This window comes from Amphiura filiformis, chromosome 17 (assembly GCF_039555335.1).
Source record: "Amphiura filiformis chromosome 17, Afil_fr2py, whole genome shotgun sequence".
NCBI classification, from domain to species: Eukaryota; Metazoa; Echinodermata; class Ophiuroidea; order Amphilepidida; family Amphiuridae; genus Amphiura; species Amphiura filiformis.
The window spans coordinates 13,911,843-13,927,240 of NC_092644.1; the positions used below are offsets into that span (position 1 = coordinate 13,911,843).

Consider the following 15,398-nt stretch of genomic DNA (forward strand, 5'->3'; position numbering starts at 1 on the left):
CCAAAGTGAAATGATTTTGAGACAGGAGAACTTTGGGAGGATTGAAGTACATTTTCTCTATTCAAAGGTTTTCAAATTTTTCAAATCAACAAATGATATGTCAATTAGTTATGCAAAGAAATAATTTGTAATTTAATAGGAGGAGGGTTATTTTTTTTTTTTTTTTTAGTTACACAGAATATATCATTGCCATTTTCCAAATAATTCCATATATATATTGTAATGACAACTTATGATAAAATAAAAGTAATGCAGGCCTAATGCATTATACTACCATTCCCACCAGCTTGTTGCCATAACAACGGGGCTTCCTAATGCAGGTTATTTCCTGTCTTAATGTGTTTATACATTAAACTGTCAGTATAATTACATTATAGTTCCATAATGTCAAAATTTGGTAAAATGTAATATAAAAAACGATTGGCAGTAAAATGCAAGGATAAAACATATCCAGAATGTTATGACCTTTCTGAACAAAATTTGCACAGGCATCAAAAACAGAAGCCATGGAAAAAAAGTCATTTCGATCTTTTTCCTTCAATCCTATATTTCAGTATTGGTGCAAGCTGATGGGATATTTGAGTAAAATACTGTAAAATAGGGCCCACTTGGGGGAAGGCACTCCCATATTTTGGTACGCGTCATGTGCCTGTCAATAGATCCCCATTTTTGAGGCAAATCTGCCACCCGATGACCTCCTTTTTTCGTCAGCTTACACCCAATGACTGCTTTTTTGTTCAAATCTGCCACCCAATGACCCCCTTTTTTCATCAGCTTTATACCAAACCTTAACAAATTCTACATTTTTTAGCCATTTAGCTGTAAAATTGCCAACATGAGCCAAGCAATATGCTAATTGGCCATCTGCATGAAAATACTTTGTACAAATAAAATGCTTTGCAATCTATGCGCAAAACATATGTAATGCTCATACTTTCTTAAGATACCAACTTCTGTTTGATTTAGCCTTTTGACAAAATATACCATAAATTATTATTTTTAGTCCACACACATACTTATCCAAAAAAGCAGATTGGGCTATTCAATTTAAAATCCACACTACCCCTGTGGAAGATTTTGGAAATATCTGCCACAGGGGAGTATGAATTTCAGATGGAATGAGCACATTAGACAGCTCCATTTGAATTGTATACACCCTCTGAGAAAGATTCAACCTGAATCTCCCCCTGAGGGAGAGTGAGTTTCAATGGGAGCTGCTAATGTGTTAATTCCAGTGGTAATTCATACTCCCCCTGTGGAAGATATTTCCAAACTTTACCACAGGGGTAGTGTGGATTTTAAATGGAATAGCCCAATTTGTCATGGCTTATTATGCATGTAGTCTATATGGACTGTTTGCAAATATACAAAACAGATAACTATTTTGTTCACTATGACCTCAAACTTGTCTATGAGTAAGAATTCTTTTAATCTTTCTAACAATCAATTTCCCTCATATTGGGATGTTCTCTACTTGACTTCCACGTTTACATTGCCAATTGGGACATTTTACTTTGTCAAATGAAAACCTAGCGAAAGTATACAGAAATGGATTGAGGGTGGAATTGATTGGTAACACAAATGTTGCTATCCACACATAAGCAGTAGGGCTAACTTCAACTGCACCAGCTTGAACAAGAATCGATAAAACCCCAATTGGTACCCAGCAACATAGGTCTGAAAGGACAAGAAGGGACATGTTCATGGCCATGCGTATTTCTTCGCGTGATCTCTGAGACCGTCCAGCATTTCTGGTAGTTTTTCTAGCATCAATGAAAATAGCTATGTAACAGAAGCCTACTACAAAGAAACAGACAAGGTTGAGGCCAGTGAACATTGCAATGGATAGGTACATGGATACCTTGCTAGAATCAGGTATATTTTGGAATACATCGTCTTGACCGGATATTCTTGAAGTTACATTAGCGCGAACGACCTCAGTGACAATAGCAACAGTGGTTTTATTATAGAACTTTAATTTTGAAATTGGGAGGCCAACACAAACCTCTGATATAGCATACACATTTGAATCTATTTCTGCTAATACAAAAGAGATTATGCTGAAAATTACTGCTACAGACCACAGTATAGCTACAAGTAATTGAGCTAAAGTTGTACTCAATTGTCGGCTTCCATATGGGTACCGGTACTTAACACGCAAAAACCTGTCTACACTGATCAGTGTTATCAAGAAAGCTGAAGCCTCACTGGATAATACAGATAAAGCTCCAGCAAACCTACACAATGCACTTCCTCGCCAAGATTCAGAATTTGATGGGAAAAACTCTTCATAATGCATATCTACTGAAAGCAAAATGATCAGATAGATACACATTATGAGATCTGATATTGAGAGATTTGAGATGAGAAGAAACTGGACCTTATTTCTTTGCTCCATATGTTTAAATCCTTTGAAAAGGGCAAATGTATTTCCCAGAATGCCAAAGATACTCATGAACCACATAACAATACGAAGGATGTCAAAGGTCAACATGCGTTCACATGTAAGGAATTGAGAAGGTGGTTCATCACTTATACAATGTATAGATGACGCATAACAGCAAATAGCAGATGAAGTAACTAACAATTTGGTCGTTTCATCTAACCCTGACAATGCATCACTGCGTATCCATCGAAGTGTGTTTTCTTTCAAGTCGACTATTTGTAAAGAGGTACACTTTGAGAGCATTGGAATTTGATCCAAATCATTGCTAGACAGGTTTAAATACTTTAATTGAGTGAAGCTGTAGAAAATATTTTCTGGAAGATGATGAAGCTGGTTGTGATCCAGGGTCAGATCTTCAAGCCTGGTTTGGTTTTGAAATATGCCAGGATGCAGAGATATTAGCTCATTGTTGGATAACCCTAGTCTTAATAAGTTTCTCAATGATCCAAAGGCGTTAAGTGCTATCTTGTGTATTTTGTTGTTATCCAGGAATAACCACTCCAGACTGGCTAATCCTTCAAATACACCTGGCTGTATCTTATATAATTTATTGCTCTCCAGGTTTATCGTCTTCAAATTTTCCAGTCCTTCAAACACACCAAGATGTATCACATGCAATTCATTGCTCACTAAGTCTAACCAGTCCAGATTTCCCAATCCTTCAAATACACCAGGCTGTATCTCATATAATTCATTGCTCTCCAGGTATAACAACTCCAGACTTGTCAGTCCTTCAAACACACCAAGCTGTATCTCATGTAATGCATTACTCTCCAAGAATAACAACTTCAGACTTGTCAGTCCTTCAAACACACCAGGCTGTATCTCATGTAATGCATTACTCTCCAAGAATAACCACTCCAGACTTCCCAGTCCTTCAAACACACCATGCTGTATCTCATGTAATTGATTGTCCCCCAGGGATAACCACTCCAGACTTGCCAGTCCTTCAAACACACCAGGTTGTATCTCATGCAATGCATTGTTATGCAGGTATAACCACTCCAGACTTGCCAGTCCTTCAAACACACCAGGCTGTATCTCATATAATTCATTGCTCTTTAGTATTAACCACTCCAGACTGTCCAGTCCATCAAATACACCAGGGTGTATCTCATGTAATTCATTGCTATCCAATGATAACCACTGCAGTCTTTTCAGTCCTTCAAACACACCTAGCTGCATATCAGGCAGTTCATTGCTCCCCAGGACTAACCTCTCAAGACTTACCGGTCCTTCAAACACACCAGGCTGTATATCATGCAATGCATTATCACTTAGATCCAATGTTTGTAATGACCCAGTAAACCTTGCAAATGATAATGGTTTTATGCTGTGCAAAGTACTACCAGCCCAGCTGAGACTGTTCACATCATCAAATGGATACAACACTTGAGTCGCAAACACACTCCCATCAGTGCAATTACTGATTACGGTGACATTATCCAAGGCACAGGTACAGTTGGATGAGCATTCCATGTGACATATTGTATCATTTACTCCACCTTCACACTGAATTGTTTTATTGATGTTTTGTCCATTAACAGTCATTTGCTTACAATTTGACAAAATCATGTATAAAACCATAACTGTTCCTACACGGCATGATATTTTACCAGGCATCCAATGATTGTATGCACAACTAGCCATGATGCTGCTCTCAGCTCGGTTTCAAAGCACAAACTGATGAGTTTGCCGCAATTGCTACATGTGTTGTAAAGAGAAGTTGGTCATTTCAGTTTATAAAAACAATTAGTGGCATTGGCAATATCATGTTTGTAATTAAATAGCTTTCATTACTACATTGATCAACACCAGTGTGTGTGGATATCACCCCAGGGTAATCAAACACGGCAGTTGTGCATCATATTTTGTTATTGTATTGAGGGCAATGAAACCGTGGTAATAAATCTCAGCCAAAAGATTATATGTGACATGATCAAGGGGAATGAGTCACATGTCGACCCTGGTCGAAAATGAGTTTTACACATGTTTCTAAAGAGGACATTTAGAGCTTTCAGAAACTGAAAATCCCATGTAGATACGACTTTTCTTTTTGAAGTTACGTCAATTTATCAATCGCTGAAAACAAGATAAAACAAAAGAATTTTAACACTTTTGTTGCCATTATCTCAAAATCAATATCAGTGACTCATTTCCCTTGATCATGTCACATATCTTGCCTCATTCATTGTGCACAATGTACCTTTAATTGAGAAATTGTATAAAACTGTTTTTTTTTCTAAAAGTTTAAACTGACTTTCAGGACATCAAATTCATCTAACCTTGAATTTTCGATGTGTGACACACATCTTCAGCAGAAGAAGTCCTAAGATGTTGTGATGGACTTGCCCTTTTGTTGACCATTGGTGACTTTTGGTTTTGGTTGAATGAGGGCGTTGTGTAAGGTTGATACATTGAGAGAGAGAGTACCCTCGTTTAGTGAGGGAGACCATCTAAATAAAGAAAAAAATCACCACATCTAAATCGCGATCGAGGACTGAAATCATGATTGAAGACAGGAATTGCCAACCTTATACAACGCCCTCATTCTACCAAAATTCACCAATGGTCAACAAAAGGGCAAGTCCATCACAACATCATAGGATTTCTTCTGAAGGAGATGTGTATGTGTCACATATCTAAATATTCAAGGAGTGGTAAATGAAAGTCAGTTTAAACTTTTAGAAATTATTATCAAAGTAGGTAATGGGCAGTGGCATTGGGGGGATGGGGTTGGAAAAAATTCTTTAAGTATGGTACATTTAGCACCTTTTGGCGACATAATAAGTTTATGGTACAATTGAGCGTGAAGCACTTTGGGGCTAATGTGTCGAATCTGATAGGTACTCAGAATGGTTTTCCCACAATATGAGGACCCACAATATGACCCTTAGACAGTGCAATAAGTATCAGGTCCCCAGAACCAAAACAAAAAGATATGGGAACAGCTCAATACCCTATCTCACTCATCTACTTAATTAGTGCATCTCATCATGTTCATATTCAGCTGGTGTGTTTAACTGTGATTTTATGACAGCATTTTTATCTTGATGTATTCAATTTGTCCCTTATAATTTGGCAGGTCCAATTTATTATGTGCAATATTTTGTTATGTTATTTATTAATTACTGCTTTATAAAATTAAATTCTTTAGAGCATCTGGAGGGCTGATAGTTTGGGTGTGGGTGTATGTAAGGTATGTGTGAAGATGTAGGGGTGTGTGAGCTGTATGAGTGTGAGTGTGAGATTTTGCCTCAACAAGTGCAATTAATTTCTTTGAGTAATTTTATGGTGTTTTTATGTATATTTCATATGCTTTTTTATGTCTTTTAATGTAAACAATGCAAATGTAATATTTCAATCTGAATATCTGAATCTGAATCTGAATCTAAAATTGCCAAATATGAGGTTAATTTGGTCAGAAACGCACATACAGGCGTCAACATTGGGGGGATGATACCAATTCAAAACATTAGGCATTAACTTTTCTTTGAATACTCGGTCTACATACATGTTTGATACTAATTATAAAGTTAAACTAAAACAAATTGAGGGTATTTTAAATTGTTGGCGAGCAAGAAATCTTTCTATGGTCGGTAAAATTTGTGTTATTAAAACTCTTCTCTTGCCACAACTTCTTTATTTCTTTTCAGTTTTGTGTATTAAAATCCCTAAGCATTTTTTCAAAGTCCTGGATAAGATTTTTATAAATTTATTTGGAATGGTGGTAATGACAGGGTCAAAAGAGTTTTTGTTCGTAATAATTTTGTTCATTGTGGCCTTCGTATGATTGACCCTTATAATTTCTGTTTGGCTCAAAAAATGACTTGGGTTAAATTGTTACTGGATAATAATTTTAAAAGCTTTTGGAAAACAATTGAATTATCTGATATGGATCGTCATTTTGGTGATTTGTTATGGAAATCATATGCTCCTGAGAGTTTTCTTAACAAGCTTGATAATATCCAACTAGCTGACTCTCTCAGGACTTGGTATATTTATCGTGATAGGGCATGTCAAGATATTTATAATAAAAGTTTTTCTGATTTGGGATATTTCCAGTGTCTATGGTTTAATAGAAATATTAAGTCCAAAACTAAGAAGTTCTTTCTTTATGAGGATTGGTGCGACAAAGGTATTGTGTATATAAGTGATCTTTTAAATCCACCTCTCCCAGGTAGTAGACTCTTTGAAGAATTGATTCTTGACTTTGGTATATCCAAGTTAGATAGAAGAAAATTTAATTTCCTTATGAAATGTATTCCCAGTTCGTGGCTTCAGGGTTCAGATTCCAACTCCAATATTTTTGATGACGCCACAGCGGTCTTCTTAGTGCTCAAAAGGTCCCAAAATTTGCATACTCTATTTTGACAGAGACAGGTATCCCGGAGAGGCGTGTCGAATTTTGGGAAAAAATCGCTGATGTCGATAATGTGGTTGATGACCCTGATGACACTGAGTGGGAAGAAATTCATTTGCGTAATTTTAAATGCTCTATTGATACAAAGTTCCGCTCTTTTTATTTCAAGGTTTTCCATAAAGCTATTGCTTTTAATGATTTTTTATTTAAAATCAAACGTAAAGATTCACCTCTTTGTGATCTTTGTAAAAATTACCTGAATCTATTGTTCATATTTTTTGTGAATGTGAGCTCGTAAACCAATTTGGGATGATTTCGTAAAGGTTATTCAAGACAAACATGACATTAATTTTTCAATGTCAAATTTTGAAAAGATGTTTGGGGTTTCTAAAGACAATTTTCTTACATATCTATGCTTGTCTGTAAAATATTATATTTATTTGTGTAAATTTCAAAATAAGAAACCCTCTTTTATTGCTTGCAAAGTATATATTAAAAATAACAGGAAACTGAGTATTACATAGCTAAAAAAAAAGGGTAAACTTTCTGCTCATTATAAAAAGTGGAGATTTGACCTTTAATTTTGTTTTTGTGTATACATGTACTGGGCTGTGTTGAAGACAATGTTAAATTACATGTATTTGGTAAAGTAGACTTTTATATGATGTAACATTTTTATATTGATGCTGCATTTGTGATTTTTCTTGTGTGATTTTTATTGATTCTTGTGATTTTGAAAATATATAATGAAAATAAAAGCACAGGGCACTTTGTGTCTTGTGGGAAAGATAAAAAAAAAAAAACATTGGGGGGATGATTGTATGGACCATCAACCCCTGGCAAAATATTGGTTATCCCCCACCCCCAGGATCTACGCCTATGGTAATGGGGATATGCATCCTGCACAAGAACAAATAAACACAATGGGGAACGATTGCTTGCTACAAGAGGAAACTGAATATAATTGATAAACAGTGGTTGAAACCAGTGTCCGAAATAAGGAAAATATGGAGGTTGTCTCGAGGACAACTAAAGCATGAATTCCGCTTGTCCTCAAAACATTTTGGTTGTCCCCAAAATATATATGTCATGTTTTTGAGTGCAAAGAATCCAAATAGTGGTTGTCCAGGGGATAAGTACATAGCTCAAAATGGTTGTCCCCAGTGATTTTTGGACAAGAGGACAAGAGGATAAGTGCTTATTTCGAACACTGGTTGAAACTATGTCTAATATGAACAGTTATGGTATATAATACACACAAACAAATATTACGCAAATGCACAAGTAAAAGAGATCATTACTGGTGCTTAATTGCTTCCCCAGCATATTACAAGTAAAGTAGGTAATGGGGATACGCATCCTGCACACGAACAAATAAACACAACGGGGAACGATTGCTCGCTACCAGAGGAAACTGAATATAATTAATAAGAAAGAAAGAACAGTTTACCAACCCAGCAAAGTGTTACAATTAAACAAGACAACAAATCAACACAAATCCCGACCGGCACACAACCCAACTTGAAAAGAAGCAAGGGAATGAGCCGGTATGGGATTCAAACTCATGGCCTACCAATCACTAGACAGACACTCTATCCATAAAGACTACCAGCTCCCACTGATACACAGTGATTGATAAATCATTATTAAAATATTTTTAAAATTTATTATTGTTTATCCCCAGCATGTATGAACTTATATTTGACAACTGTGGATGTGTTTCTTTACAGCTGACAAACCCTACATGTATGTCTACCAACATATTTTGCAATTTCTACCAATTTAGTTCCAGTATTTGAAATAATAAATAATATAAACCCTCTATAAAGTTTGTACAATGCACATACCCTCTGTCATAGTAAAAAGTTCTATTTGAAGCAGGGATATCCCTGGTATATGCACACATGCTGGTGTACATGTATGTACATGTCTTACGAATGCACACACATGTGCATATTCAGTTCAGTTCAGTTCAGATTTAGGAACTATAGGGTCCACAACTTATAAGTTCCCCCCTAAATACTTTTTAAAATAAATAAAAAAAATTTGACAAAATGCAAACAGGTATGTAAAAAGGTATGGGTAGCCATATTTTTTTACACCTATGGACCAAATTATAGCATCACGCGTCATTGCGTTCAGTCACAATGGTTCAAAATGTAAAAAAAGAGACTGTTTTAAACTGTGTTAAGTTGCATCTGAATCCATAGGAGTCAGCTCTCAAAATTAACTACTGTGACTGAACGCAATGACGTGTGACGCTATAAATTGGTCCACATTTGTAAAACAAATAGGGCTATACATATCTTTTTACATTTTCGTAAAATATTTTGTGATTTATTCTAAAAAGTTGCATCTGAATCCATAGGAGTCAGCTCTCAAAATTAACTACTGTGACTGAACGCAATGACGTGTGACGCTATAAATTGGTCCACATTTGTAAAACAAATAGGGCTATACATATCTTTTTACATTTTCGTAAAATATTTTGTGATTTATTCTAAAAAGTATTAGGGGGGAACTTTATATAAAATGTGGAGCGTATGTATACATTGCAAATACAGATGGTGTATACCTATTTCTTACCACAACACCATTCAAGGATGCTTTTCTGTCATTTTGTTTGTATAATGTTTTTCACACAAATAAAATTAGAGCCAAGGTACAATTTTGGCTTGACGATTAAGCGTCCAACACATTTTATCAGTGGTTCTGGTCCATACACATAACAAGTTTATACATGGGATGTATACACACTTAAAACTGTTGTCGATTTTTGACAATTTAAATTTAGTGTCCTTGTTTGAGACTGAAAACAAGTGCCTGTGCACCCCCACACACCCCTACACACCCCTACATGAAACCACCAGCCAAACGAGGACATAATGTCCTGACTTTCATCGGTTTACCGGGGATATTACAAACATTCTACACAATTGTTATAACATTTAACCTATCTACCGGTGATGTATTTTTCATCACTGATATATGGGACACACTCTCAAATTCTTATTTACGTTATTTGCAGTCCATTGCACAAATTTATAAAAATGGGGACGTCCTCGGTTCCCGAGACGTCCTTGATTGGAATGTAGGTCGCACTCACATCCCTGTTTTGAGGTGATTACAAATGCACACTCCACACACACACCCATAAGAAACAAAGTAACACTCTTCCATTCTCTACCTACTTGATATATTGTCCAGTTGGGTCTGTTTTCTTGCCAAATACAATGGGACTGTAAACTCTGAAGTACTGATGGAAGAATGCACTAGCTGAAAGCCACATCCAGTTACCTGCATTCAAACTGTAGTCTGCATCTAGCAGGAGCTCTTCAAACACCTGGGGAAATCAATATGCGTGAATAGGTTGAATATCTTAAACTTAGAAATCCTTCTGAAATCCTGAAATCAGAAACCGTTACCCGAGGCAGAGCTCAAAATAGATTGGTTAAGGGGTATTTAGGGTATTTAGCCCCCAAAATCATAAAAATTAAATTACAGGGGTGATTATTTGTTCAAAAGTAGCCCCCAAAATAAAAAACTGTTTTGAGGCCTGACCTGAGGAAGCACAATATAAAATCTCTTGACTGCTGGAAAATGATGAAATCTATAAGAGAAAAGATGGTTTTTCAAATATGCCAGCCAACTAGCTATCACTCAACCATATAAACCTGATAAAAGTTGGGAAGAATATTTACCTTTGGAAGTTATTTGACTATTGTTCATTGTGCTTATGTAGAACCAAATTAGTTCGATTTTTCGATCGAGCATCAATGATTGGTCTATCCTTATTACTTATGAAATATCAATTAATTAGCTATGGTTAATTGTTAAAACATTTAAGCTTTGTACATAATGCATTATCCAACTATAATTTTAGCATTACTTCTGATGAATTAGTTGATAGTTCATCAAGCATCGAAGCAGCATCGACGGTCAATCCAAAGATCGAACACATTTGGTTCTGGCGCCTACATCAATGGGTGTAATGATATTGAGCAATACAAATTTACCATTAATTCTGATTAATTCGTTGATAGTTCATTAATAACAAGCATCGAAGTAGCATCGACGGTTCATCCAAAGATCAAACAAATTTGTTGGTTTTGATGCCTAGATAAATCATTGGAACTCATGGGTACAAATCATGTAGACACAGCCAGAAAATATATTACCTTTTCTCCTTCTTCCCAGCTGATCCACAAATCTCCTCTTGTGAGGAAGCATGCTACTGCATGTCTTGCCAGATGATGGATCCATCCTTCCTGACGTAGCTGAGTCATGATGGCATCAATAAATGGGTACCCTGTCCGACCCTGTAAACAGAACATGGATACATTTAACAAATGTACAATAGCTAATGGATGTACTCCTATGTGCATACTACTATAACAAATGCACAACAGCAAATGTATGTAAGTTCTTGTGCCACTGAGCACTACTATAACAAATGCACAACAGAGAATGGATATACAGCGTTGTGCCTCTGAGCACTACTATAACAAATACAAATGCACAACAGCTAATGTATACACATCTTTATGCCTCTGAGCACTGCTCACAACAACTAATGACACCTTTGTGCCTCTGAGCACTGGTCTAACACATGCACAACATCTAATGCATATATATGTCTTTGTGCCTCTGCACGCTAGTATAACAAATGCAGAACAGATAATGGATATACGCCTTTGTGCCTCTGAGCACTACTTTAACAAATGCACAACAGCTAATGTATACACATCTTTGTGCCTCTGAGCACTGCTCACAACAACTAATGTATATACACCTTTGTGCCTCTGAGCACTGGTCTAACACATGCACAACATCTAATGCATATATGTCTTTGTGCCTCTGCACGCTAGTATAACAAATGCAGAACAGATAATGGATATATGCCTTTGTGCCTCTGAGCACTACTCTAACAAATGCACAACAGCTAATGTATACACATCTTTGTGCCTCTGAGCACTGCTCACAACAACTAATGTATATACACTTTTGTGCCTCTGAGCACTGGTCTAACACATGCACAACATCTAATGCATAAATATGTCTTTGTGCCTCTGCACGCCAGTATAACAAATGCAGAACAGATAATGGATATATGCCTTTGTGCCTCTGAGCACTACTTTAGTAAAAGCTTAAGGGGGTACTACACCCCTGTGGTAAATTTGTGACTATTTTTGTATTTTTCTCAAAAATAATAACACACTGGTAACAAAAGTTATATATATTATTGGGGCAAGGAATCCAATTACTACACTGAAATTTCAGTGACTCAAGACAAGCGGTTCAGTATATGTGATAGGAAATGAGGTACATCCTAGCGGTACCTCATTTCTTATCATAAATAACGAACCGCTTGTCTTGGGTCACTGAAATTCCAGTGTAGTAATCGGATTCCTTGCCCCTATAATATACATAACTTTCGTTACCAGTGTGTTATTAGTTTTTGAGAAAAGTGCAAAAATAGTCACAATTTTATTGAAGGTTGTAGTACCCCCTTAAAGGGGGGTAACCCTATTGGTTTTGGATATGGATTGTCTTTAAAATTACATAATAATATCAAATATCGCCCCCTTTATGCTGCTTTGTGAAAAAAGCGAGAGCATTTTCGGCGTAAATGTGAATAAATAGCCAAATTTGCAATCCAATACCTTGGTATACGTGAATTGCATTCTGGGTAGGCAAGCAACAACAACCATTTCCGTTCGTATGACAAATTTAATGCTGACATGCTGTACAATCAATGCCAGGCCCGTATTGAACGAAAAATATTTGTTTTTTTCGTGTCGTTTAAGAAAAAAAGGAAACAAAATATATTTCCCCTTGCAATATGTACATTTCAAATGAATATAAAAAAAGTTTGGGTTAAAAATGGAGAGGGAAAAAAAACATTCCGACACCGGATTTTGAACCGATTACCTCTCGGTAGAAACATGAAGCGCCAGCGCTAACCGACTGAGCTAATCGCCCGCTGCCTCCATCGTGGAAATTTTATAATTAAATACGGCACACCGTTTCAGACGCGTCTCCTCAGCAGTTAGTGTGGTTCGCTTTTTTCACAGACGGTGTATGACGCGAAACCAAAGTAGCTGTTGAGGCGACTGGTTTTATGAGCTATTTCGCATAATTCCCGCCCAGAAATCAAAGTATTTACCATTGTTTACAAACTGGTATACCTGTAAAAGCCGCTGTGTTTCATGATTTCTCCGGAAATACATCGACTTGGAGCGCCAAATTTCAGGATAGTAATGAGAAAAATAGTATCTATTATGTGATACTAAAACCTCTTCAACAATGAAAGAAATCGGGGGGATGATGCTGTCGATCGGGTTACGGACCTTTAAGGGAAGGGGTATGAACGTTTGGACAGTATTTATTGTGGGACATTAGAGCACATCATACATATCAAATTGCATTCTGAATACGAAGACTGTCCTTCTGATATCAAATAATTTTGATTTTTTGAAATTCGCAAATAAATACACATTTTATGGCAAATCATTACAAATTTTATATATTTTTGATATTTAACAGTACTCGACGTAAAATTTATAAATCTGATGATTTATACTTAAAGTGTATGTAGGTGGGATGAAAAGCCGAGATCAATTGAAAAAAAATTAGGTCTTTTGGGGAAAAAATCCATATCTTCAATATAAAAGGTCAAAATTTTCAATTGATCGTCAGCTTTTCCTCCCAGCTACATACACTTTAAGAATATATCATTAGATTTATAAAATTTACTTCGAGGACTGTTATATATCAAAAATTTGAAAAATGTCACATTTTGATAATTTGTCATAAAATTTGTATTATATCGTGAATTTCAAAAAATGAAAATTCTTTGATAACAGAAAGACATGCTTCGTATTCAGAATGCAATTCGATACGTCTGAGGTGCTCTCATGTCTCACAAAAAAATACTGTCGAAATGCCATAAACGCTCATTCTAGATCCCTTAACAGCTAATATCATATATGGCTCTGTGCTGCCGAGTCCTGAACCATCTTGATGCAATCATTCATACTTGTTGACATGGTGATTGGAAACATTTACATAAATAAACTTCACTTCAAAAAACATTCAAGTCACCCACTTTGCCTTTGATTTTTTTCGAATTTGCAAAATAAATTTTATTATGGCAAATTATTAAAAATTAGACATTTTTGACATTTAACAGTCCTCAGTACCATACTTAAAATGTATGTAGCTGGGTTCAAAAGCCGACCATCATATGAAAATGTTTACCTTTAATATTGTAGATATACATGAAGTTTCCCAAAAGACCTAACATCAGAAGGACATTCCTGGTATTCGGAATGCAATTTGGTGTATCCAATATCCTCTCAGGTCCCACAAAAAATAAGGTGGGTTACAGAGTCCTTAACACAACCAACCCTCATATACTCACATATTTCCAAGCCTCTAGAAACTCAGTATTGTTATCCCATGGTAGTTGAAGACACACTGGATTGTCTACCATCTGGTGGAAGTTTGGCGTACCAGCTGCAGCAGTGTAGAAGAACTCACGCCAGAGTAATTGACCTTCTAGAGACACAGGTGGTTTGGTGTAGTTTTTCTGTCAAATATAAGGACACATACAGATTTTTTGTGTGAAATTATATTTCGTCTTGTTACTTCAACAAAAAATCTCACAGACCCTGTTTACATAATAGATCCTAAAGTCAATTTCAGCCAAATTTGAAAATCGTTTTCACCTCTACTTCAAAACTCAACATCCAATGACAACCACAGTAACTTAAAAAAAAAAAATTCACACCCAACTTTAAAATCGGCACACTTTCTTCAACATTTTGAACTTGAAATACCTTATGATAGTATAGTATCAAAGGTCCCACAAAGATCTTGTGAAGTCAGTTTTAAGTTAAACTTCAACTTAACAAGAGAAAAAATAATGTCCATTTTCTCAGATTTCCCTGAGTGCCTGGGAACCCCTGATAACACTTTAAAATTGGGTTTTGTCACAAATAAAGGAAAACAGGACACTTTGTTTTTGCATTTGTTTGGTCTTATTGTTTTAGGGGATACATTTCAAGATAATAACTTACCTTTTCCCTGTAAACATCCTGTATACCATAGTAGAACGTTCTTGGTGAGAGGCAACCAAACTTGAGGTATGGACTGAGGACAGTAGTACTTGGTTCTAGACTGTTGGGCTGTGTCTTTGGTTTCTCAAATTTACATACCCAATCCTGTGTGTGGAAAATATTGTTTCATACCGGAATAACTATAGAATATCCCGCTCAGGGTGCCTACCCCTACCCCTAACCCTCTACCCCTAACCTAACCCTGTGTGTTGGGAGGTGAGATGGGTATTCTATATAGCTATGCCAACTTAGAAAAGGATATCATTTGTTACAGGGACGAAGGTGATGTGGTTTGAATATGCAGTTACAACAATGAACAACACAATTTCATGATTATTAGGTTTCATATCAATTTGAATATAGTGGGCCTAAAGAAATTAGACCAAGAGAGCCCCAACTCAGTACAGATCCATGCATATTGCTATCGAAAATCCCCAACTTTTGACACATGGGAACAATATGGTGTACG

The 15,398-nt window shown here is 36.2% G+C and overlaps 1 protein-coding gene across 1 annotated transcript in view; it reads right to left on the bottom strand.

Moving 5' to 3' along the window:
* Window positions 1-15,398, bottom strand: part of LOC140137356 (cryptochrome-1-like) — an 81,458-nt gene that overhangs the window by 37,141 nt on the left and 28,919 nt on the right. Inside the window, exons 6-9 of the mRNA XM_072158995.1 lie at window positions 14,891-15,034; window positions 14,233-14,400; window positions 10,988-11,128; window positions 10,001-10,152 (exon numbers count right to left, since the gene is read on the bottom strand). Of these exons, the coding sequence (XP_072015096.1) occupies window positions 10,001-10,152; window positions 10,988-11,128; window positions 14,233-14,400; window positions 14,891-15,034 (605 nt within the window). The remainder of the gene's footprint in view (window positions 1-10,000; window positions 10,153-10,987; window positions 11,129-14,232; window positions 14,401-14,890; window positions 15,035-15,398) is intronic.